Here is a 19,357-nt window from a genome sequence, read left to right as displayed (position 1 = left end):
GGCTAAATGAAACCGGTTAGATTGTTCTTTGAGTGCTCCAACAGGGTTACGCATTGGGTGTTATGTTGAGCATGGTTCAAATCTAGAAACTGTCATTTGTCATGCTTTCGTTCCAAAAGTAGGAAGAAATGGAATGAAAGGATAAGAAAGTGAGTAATTTTATTTTATTTATTTATTTTTATTTTTATTTTTTTTTCTCTCATCATTCATTCGTAAACATAGAGAAGTGTTACTGCACATTTTCTTTATTTTCCCACCCTAATGAATAATGATCCAACCAAGAGGTAATCACAGTATGAATTTTCATTTCCTTTAGTGTTCCCTTGGATTCCTTCCTAATTAGCCAATCATAGTGTAAAAGTATAAGCTGATAGATAATGCAACATGTTGCATTAGGTAAATGACCAACTTAAAAACTTAAATCACACATTTCATGATTTATAAACAAGGGGGAGCACCAACTTTGTTGAGTTGTGGGGTTGCCAACACTTCAGACTGGATGCGGATTTAGCCAGATTTGGAACTGGATCTGATTTTTACAATTGAGATCAGAGTTTTGAATCTGAATCCATCGGATGTTAAACTGTACTCGAATATGAAGTTGATGGATAATAAATTTGTACTGTCCTAATTCAAACAGAATCAGAATAAATATGATATGTATAGACATTGTTTAATATAAATTAATTTAATAAATTATGTACGAATAAATGAAATGGAGGAAGAGAATATAAAAGGATGAGGGGAATCCAGAACAACTACTAGGCTGTAGGCTTTTAAAAGCAATGTAGTTTACCGAATTCAATCATTCTGTTATTAGTGATTTGGGGATGACATACAACATATATGGCAATTGCATCAATTACAAGATATGAATGCAATGAAACAATTATAACGCAACATTAGTAGTATTTTCAAAAAAATTCAGAATCATCAAGAGCTGATTCTATGGATTGCATTCATTGGATTGCCAACCTCTCTTAAACTCCACAGAAGGGAAAGTGATGAGTTTGCTCCATGTGAGCACTAGCTGAAAGAACATACCTAGAAGAGTCCTTTTTTTTTTTCTTTTTTTTCTTTTTTTTTTTTTTTGTTCCCTTGAATACTGAGCTAGTTTACTTGTGAATTATTATCAGTTCCTCTGGAGTCAAGATTGATCCTGAAAGATGCCTGGCCATTGGAAATGATGGGGTTTTCGTGAAGCTGTCAGCCAATTAATTTAGAGTGATTTGAGACATATTAAACTTGAAACTTGCTTAAGCTCACATAATACAACAGAACTGCACATTATTTATTGAAACCAAATATGTTACTCGCTAGCCATGTAGGTCATAGACTCATAATAGATTGGATAACAGATGAAAGAGAAGAAGGTGGGAAGTAGTACTCTAAATTTCAAGTAATTTTATAAATTTAACCCGATAATCTCACTTCGTACACATGTAACAAGTTTCAAAAGCTCGATAAAGCTTTCTGTATTACAAAGCTAGTCTCCATCAACAAAACCATTATTTTAACAACATAATGTAGTTTGATATAATAAGCTTGACTCTGGCAGCTGAAACCTCCCAATTTCTTTATTTCTTGTTTGATGCCTTCCATCTTAGTTGATGCTGTGAAAATAAGAAACAGAATTAGCATTAAGAAGCTACCTACTTAAGAAAAACAAAAATGTTAGAAAAGCATCTCAAGCACATATGCAAAACAGAAAAAAGCCTTACGCGTCACAGTTTGTGCTTCGAGAGATGGGGATATCCATTTGAACATTGCACTTTGCTGGGAGGGCTTGGGCTGCATCATCCTTTAAGTTGGAATAGCGATTAGCAGCATCCTTAACGCAATTGCATGTTGTTCGCCTGGCCACTGGGGTTGTAGACATTCCTTTTATGCTTTTCACTCCATTACAGCACTCAGTTGTAGGAGTGCCACCATTAGTGAGGTAAGGAACACACGGGGCCAAAGATGCATCCACTTGACCACAACTGATGGCCTCTCCTGGCTTCACCATAAACTGAACCATGGCGAGCACAACTATCACTGAAATGACTACTCCTTTCATCTTTCCTAGAAAGAGACACTAACTTTGTTTTAGAATTTGGGCTTGTATTTCTATGAACTTCTCTTGATGGGTTTGAGTGAGGCTTGGACAGGTATATATAGTACTTTGGTGACTGTTGATGAAGGGATATGTAGGTCATTGCATAAATGGTAGTTGTTACATTATTTTGGCTGCTTCTTTTCTTTTAGATGTCCATAACAAAAAGATAAGCATTTTGAACCATTTATCTTCTTTTATAGTGTTGGATGGTTTTCTGCTAACTTGGTGACGATTTTGTGCTTCCTTTCTGTTGAGCTCCCAGTGGCTTAACCGAATCCAACCCTATCCATATTGTTCTCAGAAAATCATCACATCAGATGAATTCATTCCAGTCACAGAACATGTATTAAACAGAATGAAGACAGACAACAGCATTCCTGTAAAGGCTGTAATGGTTTAAAGCTTAACTGACTACTAGTGGTTGAATGGTATAATAATTTTAACCACAATCAACGTTGTTTTCTGATTTCAGAACTTACAAAATTGTCTCAAACAAAGAGTTCATGTTAAAAAATAACTCCTGCTTAGATGGTTTTTCCTGAAGTTTTCACATTGTTCTTTGAACTGAGCTTGGTTCTGAACTTCTGATATAGAAAGTGAATTTGATTTTTTTTTTTTTTTTTAAGTCTAAGTTCCAGTCAAAGCCTAATCTGGCTTTCAAATCTGATAACTAATACTGTTTGATAACCCAGTGCATGTGGGAAAGAAATATTTGGAATTATATACTAGGGCCTCGCACAGAATATGCAATCCTTTCTTTTATATATCTATGCTTTTTCATTATTATTTCTTTTGTTTCCATTTTCTCCTAATCACCAACACTAAGAATCTAACCTAATTAAAGAAAGAAGTAAGTATTAACAATCTATATCTTGGATTCAGGTGTTTTTTTTTTTTTTTAGATATTTGGATTCAGGTGTTTGGTGGGATAGAAAATAGGGAAATGAAGGGAAAGCTTACATATTGGTTACTGATTAAGAAGTCAAGAGGAATTAGGGAGGGAATGAATAGACTTGTTCCTCAGAAATTTCCAAATTGAGAGGAAATGGAATGAAAGGACAAGAAAGACAATGATTAGCTTTCCTGTTTATATATATTTCTTATCATAAGTAAATTTCTTCTTTTCACTTCTACTCACATAAAATTCTTTTCATTTTTTTTCTCTCATCATTCTTTCCTGAACAAGAGGGGATTATCATATCATTTTCATTCTTTTTTTCTCTCTAATCATCCAAGCAAGAAGCAAGGTTATTGCCATATATACTTCCTTCTTTTTTTCTTCTTCTTCTTCTTCTTTCATAACTGATTAGAGCATTTCCTTACTCTTCCTTTCTAATTATCGAAGCATAATAAAATTTTAAGCCCATAGAAATTACAAGTTGCATTAGCCAGATGACCAAACTTAAAACCAAAGTTCACATCTCATGGTTCATAAACAATGGATAACATCAACTTTACTGACTTTCACAATTGTTCGCATGTCAGATTGGGTGCAGATTTAGCCAGAAACTGGCTGCCATATTAAATCTGAATCCAGCAGATCTTAAATAATTGTATTCGAGTTTGAAATCAATAGCAGATTAGACTCTCCTAATTCAAAGTAAAGGTGAAGCCATAAGGCAGACACTTAATTAAGAAAAAGGGTTTTTGCATCCATTATATATCATTAGTGATGACAGCAAGAGCACAATATTCAGCTTCCGCGCTAGACATGGAAACAAATATTGACACTAGATTAAGAGTAATGGTTTATCAAAGTAGACAGTAAGGAATTTATTAGAGTAGATGGTAAGCTATGTCTTCGATAATCATTTTGTGCAGCCCAACTGGCACCAGAGTAAGCAGTAAACAAGAATATGAGAGCAAGGATGAAAATGGAGGGCAAAGCTAAGTGTGCCCTTGGAAAACCAGAGTGCTTATTTAACAACTTGTTAATAACACTAATTGGAGACAGCAAGAATTGACAAATCACAAATGTGGTTCTGAATGGAGTCAAAACAGATTCATATTTTCTCATACACAGAAAATGATAAATTTGACCAAAGTTTTTATATCAGATTCAGCACATATTTTCTGAAAAAGGTTTGTGATGCCGGCCTATACTTTCTTTGTCTGTAATTATAATGTCATCTATGTAGACAAGAATATTTAGGAAACCAACAATTTGCAAATGAAGATAAATGAACTGGCACGGGTGGTGTTGAAGCATTGAAGTGATACAGCTGCACTAAAATAATTAAATCAAACTCTTAGAACTTGCTTAAGGCAATAAGTATTATATGTAAACAACAAATGAATTTGGCCAATATGGCTCAATCGGTTTGAGAAGCACGGAATGGGCATGCCAAGAATAAGAACATGTCTTTGCGCACTACTGATTCTAACCAAATATGAATCTCAATATCCATTTGGATCACATTAGACGGAATAACAATTGAGAGAAGAAGGTGCTAAGCAGTCTAACTAAATGCGAAGCTTGCTTAAGCTCACATGATACAATGGAATTGCACACTGTTTATTCTAACCTAATATGTTACTCTTTAGCCATTTAGGTCATAATAGATAGGATAACAGTTGGAAGAGAAGATGGTGGGAAGTAATAGAACTTTTAAGTAATTTTATAAATTTAATCCAATGATCTCACTTGGTACAATATAACAAGTTTCAAAAAGCTCGATGAAGCTTTCTGTATTACAAAGCTAGGCTCCATCAACAGAACCATTATTTTTACAACATAATGTAGTTTCATATAATAAGCTTGACTCTGCCACCTGAAACCTCCCATTTCTTTATTTCTAGTGGGATGCCATCCTCCTTAATTGATGCTGTGAAGATAAGAAACAGAATTAGCTTTAACAAAGCTACCTACTTAAGATAAACAACCATGTCAGAAAAGCATCACAAACACACATGGAAAAAAAAAAAAAGGCTTACGCGTCACAGTTGGTGCTTCGAGAGATGGGGATATCCATTTGAACATTGCACTTTGCAGGGAGGGCTTGGGCTGCATCGTCCTTCAAGTTGGAATAGCGATTAGCAGCACCCTTAACGCAATTGCATGTTGTTCTCTTGGCCACTGGGGTTGTAGCCATCCCTTTTATGCTTTTCACTCCATTACAGCATTCAGTTGTAGGAGTGCCGCCATTAGTGAGGTAAGGAACACATGGTGCCAAAGATGCATCCACTTGACCACAAGAGATGGCCTCTCCTGGCTTCACCATGAAGTGAACCATAGCTAGCACAACCATCACTGAAATGACTACTCCTTTCATCTTTCCTTGAAAGAGACACTAACTTTGTTTTTGAATTTAGGCTTGTATATCTATGAACTTTCTTGATGGGTTTGAGGGATGCTTAGACAGTTTTATATAGTCCTTTGGAGATTGTTGATGAAGGGATATGTAGATCATGGCATAAATGGTAGTTGTTACATTATTTTGGCTGCTTCTTTGCTTGTAGATGTTCATAACAATAAGATAAGCATTTTGAATCATTTCTCTTCTTTTACAGTGTTGGATGGTTTTCTGCTAGCTTGGTGACGATTTCACGCTTCCTTTCTGTTGAGTTCCTAGTGGGGTAGCTGAATCCAACCCTATCCATCTTCCTTTTGGAAAATCATCACATCACCTGAATTCATACCAATCACAGAACATGTATTAAACAGATTGAAGACAGGTAACAGCATTCCTGTAATGGTTTAAAGCTTCATTGACTACTAGTGGATGAATAATATAATAATTTTAACCACAATCAATATTTTTTTTCTGACTTTCAGAACTTACTAAATTGTCTCAAACAAAGAGCTTGTGTTAAAAAATAACTGCTGCTTAACAAAGAGTTTGTGTTAAAAAATAACTGCTGCTTAGATGGTTTTTCTTGAAGTTTTAATTGACTAAATGGGACCTATAAGATCCTGGTTCCAAACCCGCCGAGTCAAATTCCTTAAGTGCTCCACAAGGGTTCACATCGTTTTTTGGACTGATGTTGATTCTGATTTAGAAACTGAATTTGATTTTTTTAGCAAGTCTACGCACCTGTCAAAGCCTAAACTGGCTTTTAAATTTGATAACCCGGTGCGTGTGGGAAAGAAGTTTTTGGGATTATATACTAGGGGCCAGGGCCTTGCACAGAATATGCAATCCTTTCTTTTCCAGGGACAAAAATATTGCTACAATTATGTATCTAGGCATCAGATAGACCTTTTTTTTTTTTTTTTTTTTTTTTTCTGTTTTCTCTTTATTTTAAAATCCAACCCTTAAATATAAATTTAAAAAGAAGTATTAACAATCTATCTCTAAAAAGTATGCCTGGATTCAGGTGTTTGGTGGGAAATAAAAAAGGGAAATGAAATGAAAGCTTAAATATTAGATAGTGAAGAGGGAGATAGAGGGAATGAAGAAGCTTGTTCCTCAAAAATTTCCAAAATGAGATGAAATGTAGTGAAAGGATAAAAAAGTTAATGATTATCTTTTCTTTCTATATATTTTTCTTATAATAAGTAAATTTCTTCTTTTATCACTTCCAATCACAGAAAACAACTTTTATTTTTTTCACATCATTCGTTCTTGAACAAGAGAGGGTGTTATCATATCATTCCTTTCTTTTTTCTCTATAATATCATTCAAGCAAGAGGCCAGGTTATTTCCATATATACTTCCCTCTCCTTTCTCTATAATATCATTCAAGCAAGAGGCAGAGATGGAGCCTTTGTCTCTAGCCACTGGAAATTATGGGAAGGCAAGCTTTTCGTAAAGCTATCATTCGATTAAGAGTGACTTGAAACATATGGAACTTGAAGAGGCCCGCAGGCAGGACCTTCAAGCACAAAGTGATAGTCAACTTCGATATGTTAGATTGGATCTGTGAAAAAAAAAACACTAAGTGGTGTAGATATTAGGAATGTGAATGTGAAGCCATAAGGCAGACACTTTATTGTGCTCCTGCATAGACATATAGAAACAATATTGGCACCAGAGTAAAAGTAAAGTTATATCAAAGTAGACAGTAAGGAATTTATCAGAGTAGATGGTAAGGTATATCATTAAACATCTTTTTGTCCATCCTAATTGGCACCAGAGTAATAAGTAAATAAAAATATGGAGCAAAATGAAAATGGAGGCCAAAGCTAAGTGTGCCGTTGAGAACCAGAGTACTTGTTTAACAACTTGTAAATAAACACTGGTTGGAGACAGCAAGAGTTGACAAATCACAAATGTGGTTATGAATGGAGTCAAAACAGCTTTAGCTCCCATCATACTGTCCTTTGCCAATAGGTCGCTTCATACTTTCTCATTCACAGATAATGATAAATTTGACCAAAGATTGCATATCAGATTCAGCACATATTTGCTGAATAAGGTTTGTGATGCCTAATTATAATGTCATCTATGCAGACAAGAATATTTACAAAACAAACAATTGGCAAATGAAGAGAGATGAATTGGCATGGGTGTTGTTGAAGCATTGAAGTGATACAGCTGCACTAAAATAGTTAAATCGGGCTATTAGAGCTCGCTTAAGGCCATAAATATTTTAAGTAAACAACAAATGAATTTGGCCAAGATGTCTCAATCGGTTTGAGAAATATAGAATGGGCATCCCAAGAACAAGCACGTCTTTGCAAACCAAATATGAATCTCAATATCCATTTGGATCGCATTAGAGGGAATGCCAACTGAGAGAATAAGGTGTGAAGCAGTCTAACTAAATGAGTAGCTTGCTTAAGCTCACGTGATACAATGGAATTGCACACTGTTTATTCCAACCAAATATGTTACTCATTAGCCATGTAGGTCATAATAAATAGGAAAACAGTTGAAAGAGAAGATGGTGGAAATAATCTAACTTTCAAGTAATTTTATAAATTTAACTGGATAATCTCACTTGGTACACATAACAAGTCTCAAAAAGCTCGATAAGCTTTCTGTATTACAAAGCTAGGCTTCATCAACAGAACCATTATTTTAACAACATAATACATTTTGATATAATAAACTTGACTCTGACACCTGAAACTTTCCAATTTCTTTATTTCTTGTGTGATGCCTTCCACCTTAGTTGATGCTGTGAAGATAAGAAAAAGAATTAGCATTAACAAGCTACCTACTTAAGGTAAACAATAATGTTTAAAAGGAAAAAAACACAAACCAACAAACTTACAAGTCACAGTTGGTGGTTCGAGAGATGGGAATATCCATTTGAACATTGCACTTTGCAGGGAGGGCTTGGGCTGCATCATCCTTTAAGTTGGAATAGCGATTAGCAGCATCCTTGACGCAAATGCATGTTGTTTTCTTGGCCACTGGGGTTGTAGCCATTCCTTTTATACTTTTCACTCCATTACAGCATTCAGTTGTAGGAGTGCCACCATTGGTGAGGTAAGGAACACATGGGGCCAAAGATGCATCCACTTGACCACAAGAGATGGCCTCTCCTGGCTTCACCATGAAGTGAACCATAGCTAGCACAACCATCACTGAAATGACTACTCCTTTCATCTTTCCTTTAAAGAGAAACTAAATTTGTTTTAGAATTTGGACTTGTATTTCTATATATGAACTTCTCTTGATGGTTTTGAGGATGGCTTAGACAGGTATATATAGTACTTTGGTGACTGTTGATGAAGGGATATCTAGTTCATGGCAAAAATGGTAGTTGTTACATTATTTTGGCTGCTTCTTTGCTTTTAGATGCCCATAACAATAAGATGAGCATTCTGAATCATTTCTCTTCTTTTACAATGTTGGCTGGTTTTCTGCTAGCTTGATGACGATTTCGCGTTTCCTTTCTGTTGAGTTCCCAGTGGCATAACTGAATTAATCCAATCCTATCCATGTAGCTTGCTGAAAATCATCACATATTTTGAATTCGATCATACCAATCACAGAACAAGTATCAAACAGAATGAAAACAGATGACAGTATTCCTATAATGGTTTATAGCTTCATTGAATACTAGTGGATGAATAGTATAATAATTTTAACCACAATTAACTCTATTTTTTTTTTTTTTTTTTACTCTCAGAACTTAATAAATTGTCTCAAACAACGAGTTTGTGTTAAAAAATAACTCCTGCTTAGATAGTTTTTCCTAAAGTTTTGATTGCATAGATGGGACCTATACAATCTAGGTTCCAAAATCCAAAATCCAAAACCCAAGGAGTCAAATCCCCTTCAGTGCTCCATCAGGGGTGCACATTGTTCTTTGGATTGACCTTCTCATTTAGAAACTGAATTTAAAATTTTTTTGTTAGCCTAAGTACCTGTCAAAACCTAAACTGGCTCTCAAATCTGATAACTAATACTATTTTATAACCAAGTGAATGTGGAAAAGAAATATTTGGAATTATTTACTAGGGACTTGCACTGAATATGCCATTCTTTCTCTTTCCCAGGGACATAAATATTAATATAATTATGTACCTATGCATCAGACCTTTCTTATTTTTTTTTATTTTTTATTTTTTCCTTTTCTGTTTTCTCTTTATGGCCAACACTAAGAATCCAACCTCTAAATCTAAATAAATAAAGAAGTTAGTATTAACAATAAATCGCTTGGATTATTTTTTATGTATTTGGATTCAGGTGTGGGGGGAAAGAAAAAAGGGAAATGAAGGAAAAGCTTACATATAAATTACTGATTAGAAAGTGGAGAGGAAGAGGGAGGAAGTGAAGACGCTTGTTCCTCGGAAATTTCCAAAGTGAGAGGAAATGGAATGAAAGGATAAGAAAGTTAATGATATAAACCTTTCTGTCTCTATATTTTTCTTGTAATAAGTAAATTTCTTATTTTCACTTCTACTCACATAAAATTTATTTCATTTATTTTCTCTCATTATTGCCAAATATACATTTTTTTTCCCTTTCTTTTCTGTCTCACATAAAATTTATTTCATTTATTTTCTCTCATTATTGCCAAATATACATTTTTTTTCCCTTTCTTTTCTGTCATTCTGATTATAGCATTTCCTTACTCTTCCTTTCTAATTATTCAAGCATAATAAAATTTAAAGCCCATGGAAATTACAAGTTGCATTAGCCAGATGAAAACCAAACTTCACATCTCATGGTTCATGAACAATGGAGAACATCAACTTTTCTGACTTTCACAATTGTTAGAATGTCAGATTGGATGCAGATTTAGCCAGAATCTAGCTGCCAAACTAAATCTCAATCTGGTTGATAATATTGACTTATGAGTTTGAATCTGAATCCACTGGATCTTAAATAAATGTATTCTAGTTGACATTGATAACAAATTAGACTATCCTACTTCAAAATATTTCAAATCAAATCACAATAAAATATGATATGTATATAAACTTTTAAGTAGAATTTAATTTGATAGTGTGAATAAAGAGAACATTAGAACAAAATAGGAGAGAGTGATAGGCATACAGCACATCTGCTAGGCTGTTGGCTTTGCCGCTTTATACAAGCAATGCAGTTTGATGATCCCTTATGGCATGTCTGTTGGTTGCATCAATTACAGGATTTGGATGCAATATTAGTATGCAATGAACAGCTGAAGCTGATATAACATTACTTTTACTTTGGTGCCACTATTGTTTCTATATGTCTAGCGCGGTGGCTGAATATTCTGCTCTTGCTGTCAACAATTGGAAAATGAAGATAGATGAATTGACATGGGTGTTGTTGAAGCATTAAAGCTGCACGGCTGCACTAACATAATTAAAATGGGCACTTAGGGCTTGCTTAAGGCCATAAATATAATATGTAAACAACAAATAATTGGCTTGAGAAGCACAGAATGGGCACACCAAGAATAAGAGAATGTCTTTGCACACTATTGATTCTAACCAAATATGAATCTCAATATCCATTTGGATCACATTAGAGGGAATAACGACTGAGTGAAGAAGGTGCGAAGCAGTCTAACTAAATGCAAAGCTTGCTTAAGCACACATAATACAATGGAATTGAACACTGTTTATTCTAAATGAATATGTTAATCATTTGCCATGTAGGTCATAATAGATACGAAAACAGTTGAAAGAGAAGATGGTGGAAAGTAGTTTAACTTAAGTAGTTGACTTTCAAATAATTTTATAAATTTAACCCGATAGTCTCACTTATAACACATATAACTAGTTTCAAAAAGCTCGATAAAGCTTTCTGTATTACAAATCTAGGCTCCATGATCCAGAACCATTATTTTAACAACATAATGTAGTTTGATATTATAAACATGTCTCTGCCACTTGAAACCTTCCATTTCTTTATTCCTTGCGGGATGCCTTCCACCTTAATTGATGCTGTGAAGATAAGAAACAGAATTAGCATTAACAAAGCTACCTACTTAAGAAAAACAACCATGCCAGAAAAGCATCACAAACACATATGGAAAAAAAAAATCCTTACGCGTCACAGTTGGTGCTTCGAGAGATGGGGATATCCATTTGAACATTGCACTTTGCAGGGAGGGCTTGGGCTGCATCATTCTTTAAGTTGGAATAGCGATTAGCAGCATCCTTAACGCAATTGCATGTTGTTCGCTTGGCCACTGGGGTTGTAGACATCCCTTTTATGCTTTTCACTCCATTACAGCATTCAGTTGTAGGAGTGCCACCATTGGTGAGGTAAGGAACACACGGGGCCAAAAATGCATCCACTTGACCACAACTGATGGCCTCTCCTGGCTTCACCATGAACTGAACCATGGCGATCACAACTATCACTGAAATGACTACTCCTTTCATCTTTCCCAGAAAGAGACACTAACTTTGTTTTAGAATTTGGGCTTATATTTTTATGAACTTCTCTTGATGGGTTTTAAGGAGGCTTAGACAGGTATATATGGTACTTTGGTGACTGTTGATGGAGGGATATGTAGGTCATGCCATAAATGGTAGTTGTTACATTATTTTGGCTGCTTCTTTTCTTTTAGATGTCCATAACAAAAAGATAAGCATTTTGAACCATTTTTCTTATTCCAAGTGTTGGCTGGTTTTCTGCTAGCTTGGTGACGATTTTGCTTTCCCTTTCTGTTGATCAGTTCCTTTGGCACAACTGAATCCAACCCTATCTATCTTGCTCTTAGAAAATCATCACATCAGTTTAATTCAGAACTTACTAAATTGTGTCAAACAAATAGTTTGTGTTAAAAAAATAACTCCTGCTTAGATGGTTTTTCCTGAAGTTTTTATTGCATAGATGGGACCTATAAGATCCTGGTTTCAAAACCCATGGAGTCAAATCCCCTTAAGTGCTGCACCAGGGGTGCACATTGTTCTTTGGATTGAGCTTGGTTCTGATTTATAAACTGAATTTGATTTTTTTAGTTAGTCTAAGTACCTGTCAAAGCCTAACCTGGCATTCAAATATGATAACTAATATTATTTGATAACCCAGTGCATGTGTGAAATAAGTATTTGGAATTATATACTAGGGCCTTGCATAGAACATATTACATAAATAGAATATGCAATCCTTTCTTTTCCAGCAGGGACATAAATATTCCTACAATTATGTACCATGCATCAGGCCTCCTTTTGTGTGTGTGTGTGTGTTCTGTTCTTTTTTTTAACCAACACTAAGAATCCAAACCTTAAATCTAAATAAAGAAAGAAGTGTTAACAATCTATCGCTTGGATTCATGTTCTTTTTTTTTTTTCAAACTATTTGGATTCAGATGTTTGGTGGGAAAGAAAAAAGGGAAATGAAGGGAAATCTTATATATGGATTACTGATTAGAAAGTGAAGAGGCTTGTTCCTCAATAATATCAAAAGTGAGATGAAATGGAATGAAAGGATAAAGTAGTTAATGATTATCTTTGCTGTCTATGTACTTCTCTAATAATAAGTAAATTTCTTCTTTCATCACTTCCAATCACATAAAACTCTCTTCAATTATTTTGTATCATCATTCTTTCCTGAACAAGAGAAGGGGTTATCATATATCATTTCCTTTTCATTTCTCTCATCCAGCCAAGAGGCTAGCTTATTGCCAAATATACTTCCCTTTCCTTTCTTTTCTTTCATAACTGATTATAGCATTTTCCTTACTCTTTCGTTCTAATTATCCAAGCATAATAATATTTTAAGCTCATATATATTACAAGTTGCATTAGCCAGATGACCAACTTAGAAAATGAGTTCACGTCTCATGGTTCGTGAACAATTGATAACAATCATAACATCCACTGTGCTGACTTTCAGGATTGTTAGCATATATGTCATATTGGGTGCAAAATTAAATCTCAATCTGATTGATTATATTGAGTTATGAGTTTGAATCTGAATCCACCAATCTTAAATGATTGTATTCGAGTTTGAAATTGATAATATTTCAAAGTATTTCAAATCAAATCACATTAAAGTATGATATGTATATAAACTTTTAAGTATAATTTAATTTAATGGTGTGAATAAAGAGAACATAGGAAGAAATAGGGAGAGTGATAGGCATTCAGCACATCTACTAGGCTGTTGGCTCTATACAGGTAATGTAGTTTACAGAATCACAGATGTAATGCATCTGATGATCCCTTGTGGCATGTATGTCGGTTACATCAACTGCAGGATTTGGATGCAATATTATAACAGAAACTTGGCAGTATGCAATGAAGAGCTGATTCTATAGATTGCTTTCCTTGAATTGCCTTGTGCATCATCGGATACTCTTAACAGGTTCACAGTTCACTTAAACTCAGCAGATGGCAGAGATGGAGCCTTTGTCTCCAGCCACTGGAAATTATGGGAAGGCAAACTTTTCGTAAAGCTATCATTTGATTAAGAGTGACTTGAAACATATGGAACTTGAAGCAGCCCACAGGACCTTCAAGCCTGTAGATATTAGCAAAGTGAAGCCATAAAGCAGATACTTAATTATGAAAAGGGGTGTGTGCAACCATTATATATCATTACCAATGACAGCAAGAGCATGATATTCAGCTTTTGCGTAGACATATAGAAACAATATTGGAACCAGAGTAAAAAGTAATGTTGTATCAAAGTAGACACTAAGGAATTTATCAGAGTAGATGGTAAGGTATACTCACCAATCATCTTTTTGTCCATCTTAATTGGCACGAGAGTAAGCAGTAAATAAAAATGTGGAGTGAAACGAAAATGTAGGCCAAAGCTAAGTGTGGCAATGAGAACCAGAGTACTTATTTAACAACTTGTAAATAAACACTGGTTGGAGACAGCAAGAGTGACAAATCACAAATGTGGTTCTGAATGGAGTCAAAACAGGTTTAGCTCCCATCATACTGTTATTTTGATATCCTGTGCCAATATATCTGCTTCACACTTTCTCATGCACAGAAAATGATAAACTTGACCAAAGTTTCAATATCAGATTCAGCACATATTTGCTGGATAAGGTTTGTGATGCCCATACTTTCTTTATCTGTAATTATAATGTCATCTATGTAAACAATAATATTTACAAAACCAACAATTGGCAAATGAAGATAGATGAATTGGCATGGGTGTTGTTGAAGCATTGAAGTGATACATCTGCACTAAAATAATTAAATCAAGCTCTTAGAACTTGCTTAAGGCCATAAATAATACATGTAAACAACAAATGAATTTGGCCAAGATGGATCAATCGGTTTGAGAAGCACAGAATGGGCATGCCAAGAATAAGAATATGTCTATGCACACTATTGATTCTAATCAAATATCAATGTCAATATCCATTTGGATCGCATTAGAGGGAATAACAACTGAGAGAATAAAGTGTGACGCAGTCTAACTAAATGCAAAGATTGTGTTGGAAATCATATCCATAAGTTGACTTAATGATTGTGGCAGATTTATTGGGTCTTCAATATAGCATAATATTAAGGGATTTTATTTTTATTCTGATTTGATTTTATTCTCTTTCCATATTTGTAATTTTCCTCTTGTATATAATGATAGTCAGGCTCTCAAATTGAGTACGCCAATTTTACCAAGTTACTTTTTGGTATCAGAGCCTCAAACTTACGCCTCCCCTCTCTCTCTCTCTTTCACCGCCTCTTTTAATCTCTTTCTCTATCTTGTCACAGCCCCTTCCCTATTTTTTTTTTTTTTTCCTTTTCTTCACAGACCCTCTATCTTTTTTAGGCCGCTGTTGCTATAGTCCGAGGGAGAGCCAATCTCCTCTAGGTTCGACTCCTGTAGGGGTATTCCCTTAATCTTTTTCATGCACTAAGGGTCAGAAGACGTGTTTGTAATTTTTTGGGGCTGCCGGGATATTCGGCAGCATTTTCGGATCAGACCGCCGTGTCTCCGGCTTCTTGGTTTGATCAAAATCAGGTTTATTCCTCTTTTATTTGAAATTATTGGTAATCTGTTGAATTGTTATATTTAATATTATGGCTAAATCAAGTAATAATAAAGAAACTCTCTTTTCGGTGCAACACACATCGGCTCAACGAGCTACTAGTGTGTTGTTGAATGGCCGTAATTTTGCATCATGGGCTCGTTCCCTCTGCCTCTATGTTGGTGAAAAAGGCAAATCAGGGTGGATTTTGGTACTGAAAAGATGCCAGATATTAAAGATCCTAAATATACTTAGTGGGCTATGGACAATTGCACCATTTTAGAATGGATGTTTAATTCTATGGAGGAACGCATTTTTAATATATTCATGTTTTATGACCCTGTTAATGACTTGTGGACTGCTTTGAATCAAATGTATGCTCATTCTAGAAATGATGCTCGTATTTTTGAATTATACCAAGATATTGCTAAGGCCTCGCAGGAAGGCCTGAATTTGTTTGTAGCTGATTATTTTGGGTATTTGAGATCTCGCTGGGAGGAACTAGCTCAATATGAGCCTCTCAGTGAATTTCCTTCCGAGGCAGCCTCTCTTCTTGTCAAACGTCTTGATCGTCAGCATACCTATCAGTTTTTTATGGGATTACGCCCAGAATTTGAACCACTAAAGTCTCAGATCTTGAATGCATCACCAATGCCATCCCTGTTGGCAGCCTTTGCTACTGTTGATGGTGAAGCACGTAGGCACTGTTTAATTCAGCCCTCGCTTATTCCTCTACCGGTGTCTGAACCTTCTAAGGATAATATGGCTTTTACAGCCAACTTTGGATCACGAGCTTCTGGAGGTCAGATTATTTGTCACCATTGTGGAGGGGTTGGACATGTTAAGGCTCATTGCTTCAAACTTTATCCTGAACTGAAGCAAAAATTTTCTAGGAACCGTTTATCTGGAACTGGTTCTTCTCGTACTGCGGCTGTTGCAGAAACTCCTATTACTATTGGTGGATCTACTGTATTTCCTGGACTGAGCCAGCTTCAGTCTTAGATTGGGCAGATCCAGGACCTGGCTCCCTTGCTTCTAGAGTTGGAGCTCCTTCAGCTGCTCCCACTGCCACTATTGCTACAGGTACTCCTACTGCATTTCATGTTAAGGCCAAGCAACCCACTTGGGTTATGGATTCTAGGGCTAATGATCACATGACTGGTGAGTTATTAGTTTTTTCTTCTAATGTCATAACTGTTACCCAATCTGTTTATCTTGCAGATGGCTCTACATCTTACATTCACAGTAAGGGTGATGTTTGTCTATCTCCTAATATTACTCTTTCATCTATCCTTCATGTACCTAAACTTGCCTTTAACCTTTTATCTATTAGCCGACTTGTAAAAAACCTCCAATATGTAGTTATATTCTTACCAGATCACTGTTTGTTGCAGGACCTTTGTTCGAAGAGGATTTTTGGCAGGGGTTATGAGCGTGATGGGCTTTACTACTTTGGGGAACCACCAGGAACGAGTCTTCAAGCTTCTGTCCTACCTACTTCTAGTGTTTATGATGTTTCTTTTTGCACTTTTAGTCTGTGGCATGCACGTTTGGGGCAGATAAACTTTCAGTACCTATGTCTATTGTTTCCTTCTTTAAATAAACCATGTAAGGACCGTAAGTTTCAATGTGAAGTTTGTGAGCTTTCTAAACATACTAGAGCTAGCTATATTTCTCATATGAGTCGTGCTCCTAGTATGTTTGATCTTATTCATTTTGATGTCTGGGGCCCTTCCCCAATTACTGCTTTCTCTGGACATCGATATTATGTGACATTTATTGATGATTATTCTCGTTTTACTTGGGTTTATTTATTGAAAAAGAAATCTGATGTGTTTATTTTATTTACCCAGTTTCTTCAAATGATCAAAACCCAGTATAACACTGTTGTCCGTAATATTTTTTCTGATAATGGACGAGAATATGTTTCGAATGAGTTCTGGACTGAACTTAATAAAAAGGGGATTTTACATCAACTCACTTGCCCCTACACTCCTGAGCAAAATGGCTTGGCTGAACGTAAAAATCGTCATCTTATGTCTGTGGTCCGATGTCTTCTGAGTAGTATGCATGTGCCTAAATTCTATTGGCACATGGCTGTTCTTACAGCTGCTTTTCTGATTAATTGTACTCTCAGTCGAGTTTTGGGTGGTAAGGCCCCATTTCAGATTCTCCAGCCTGATTATACATTGTTTCACCTTCTACCTCGTGTTTTCGGTTGTACTTGTTTTATTCATAACCGTAGTCCTTCTCGTCATAAACTTGATGATAAATCTATTAGGTGTATTTTCTTGGGGTATTCTGCTATGTCAAAGGGCTATCGTTGTTATGATCCTATGACCAAACATATGTATCATTCTCTTGATGTGACATTTCATGAAACTGTTCCTTTTTATAGTACTAATTCTGTGGTACAGGATTCTCTCTCTTTTGATTTGGAGAAGGAGATTTCTCCTATTGCCAGTCCTGTTCCTCTTTTTGAAAATTATACTGTCCTGGAATCTCCTTCTCCATCCATGCAGGGTTCCCCTCCACCTTTGCAGGTCTACTCTCGTCGCCATCGCACTCAACCTCCCCTGCCAGAATCATCTTCAAAACCAGGTCCAGGTAACTCTCCTTCTCCTATGACTCCTACCATTCCTGAGCATACCTCCCGTTATCCTACCCGTAATCATCACCCTCCTAATTGGAATGGTTTTTCCAGTATGTCTCCTATGACGGTCTTTCAGGTGCATATAAATCATTCCTGAGCAAGATTGGGACTGTTTCTATTCCTCGATCCGTGTCAGAGGCCCTCCAAGATCCCAATTGGGTGTCTGCCATGACAACAGAAATGGATGTTTTACAACATAATAATAGATATGAACTTGTTACTTTACCTACTAGGGAGAAAACGGTTAGCTGCAAATGGGTCTTTAATGTGAAGTACTTAGCCGATGGTTCTATTGATCGGTATAAGGCTTGGTTGGTGGCAAAAGGCTTTACTCAGATTCCGAGCAAAGACTTTAGTGCTACCTTTGCTCCTGTGGCAAAGTTGACGTCTATACGATTGCTTATCTCCTTGTCTGATACCCATTCTTAGCCTCTGCATCAGTTAGATGTTAAGAATGTATTTCTTAATGGAGACTTACTTGAGACTATATATATGGATCCACCTCCTGGATTTTGGGCTGAGGGGGAGTATGCTGGGAAATTTTGTAGGCTGCGGAAGTCTCTTTATGGTCTGAAACAATCTCCTAGAGCTTGGTTTAGTCGTTTCAGCGATGTTGTTCTATCCATGGGCTTTGTGCGCTGCCACTCAGACCATATTTGCTTTATTCGATGTCGCTCTAATGGTAGTTGCATTATGTTATTGGTATATGTGGATGATATCATTATCACAGGTGATGATGCTTTAGGGATTGCTCAGGCGAAACTTCATCTTCAAAAGTTCTTTGATGTGAAAAACTTAGGTCTTCTTCGATATTTTCTTGGAATTGAGGTTGCTAGATCCCGTCGTGGAATTTCTTTATCTTAAAGGAAATATGTTTTGGATCTTCTTCAAGATACTGGCATGCTTGGGTGTCGACCCGCTTCCACTCCTATGGACCCCAATCCCAAACTCTCTGTTGAGTCAGGGGAATTACTTTCAGATCCATCCGTGTATCAACGTTTAGTAGGTCGTCTTATCTACTTGACTAACACAAGGCCCGATTTGACATTTGCTGTTAGTGTGGTTAGTCAATTCATGCATGCCCCTCGCTCAACCCATATGGATGCAGTCTACCATATTTTGAGGTATCTTAAGTCGTGCCCTGGTCTTGGTCTGTTCTACGCCGCAGGAAATCAGTCTGGATTCTCATGCTTTACTGATGCAGACTATGCTGGATGTAAGACAGATAGACGTTCTACCTCTGGCTTCTGTACTTTCTATGGTAATCATCTCATATCATGGAAGAGTAAGAAGCAAGCTGTTGTATCTAGATCCTCTGCTGAAGCTGAATA

General features: G+C 36.1%; 4 protein-coding genes across 4 annotated transcripts; all 4 read right to left on the bottom strand.

The window, feature by feature from the left end:
• Positions 1-1,717: 1,717 nt before the first annotated feature.
• Positions 1,718-3,618, bottom strand: LOC132278259 (non-specific lipid-transfer protein 1-like). Its single transcript, XM_059780061.1, has 2 exons — positions 3,609-3,618; positions 1,718-2,064 (listed from the first exon to the last, which is right to left on the bottom strand). The coding sequence occupies exons 1-2, from the start codon at positions 3,616-3,618 to the stop codon at positions 1,718-1,720; spliced, it is 357 nt and encodes a 118-aa protein (XP_059636044.1).
• A 1,331-nt stretch (positions 3,619-4,949) lies between these two features.
• LOC132278553 (non-specific lipid-transfer protein 1-like) lies at positions 4,950-5,370 on the bottom strand. The gene has a single exon (XM_059780367.1). It carries the CDS (start codon positions 5,368-5,370, stop codon positions 5,029-5,031), a length of 342 nt encoding a protein of 113 aa, XP_059636350.1. The 3' UTR covers positions 4,950-5,028.
• Positions 5,371-8,151: 2,781 nt separating this feature from the next.
• Positions 8,152-8,595, bottom strand: LOC132278258 (non-specific lipid-transfer protein 1-like). Its single transcript, XM_059780060.1, has 2 exons — positions 8,258-8,595; positions 8,152-8,161 (listed from the first exon to the last, which is right to left on the bottom strand). The coding sequence occupies exons 1-2, from the start codon at positions 8,593-8,595 to the stop codon at positions 8,152-8,154; spliced, it is 348 nt and encodes a 115-aa protein (XP_059636043.1).
• A 2,879-nt stretch (positions 8,596-11,474) lies between these two features.
• On the bottom strand, positions 11,475-11,816 carry LOC132278257 (non-specific lipid-transfer protein 1-like). The gene has a single exon (XM_059780059.1). The coding sequence runs from the start codon at positions 11,814-11,816 to the stop codon at positions 11,475-11,477; it is 342 nt and encodes a 113-aa protein (XP_059636042.1).
• Positions 11,817-19,357: the final 7,541 nt, after the last annotated feature.

This window comes from Cornus florida, unplaced genomic scaffold, assembly GCF_030987335.1.
Source record: "Cornus florida cultivar Cherokee Brave unplaced genomic scaffold, ASM3098733v1 CherokeeBrave_3.0.0_Hap2_Chr10, whole genome shotgun sequence".
In the NCBI taxonomy this organism is placed as follows: Eukaryota; Viridiplantae; Streptophyta; class Magnoliopsida; order Cornales; family Cornaceae; genus Cornus; species Cornus florida.
This window is presented reverse-complemented; position numbering and strand designations above follow the sequence as displayed.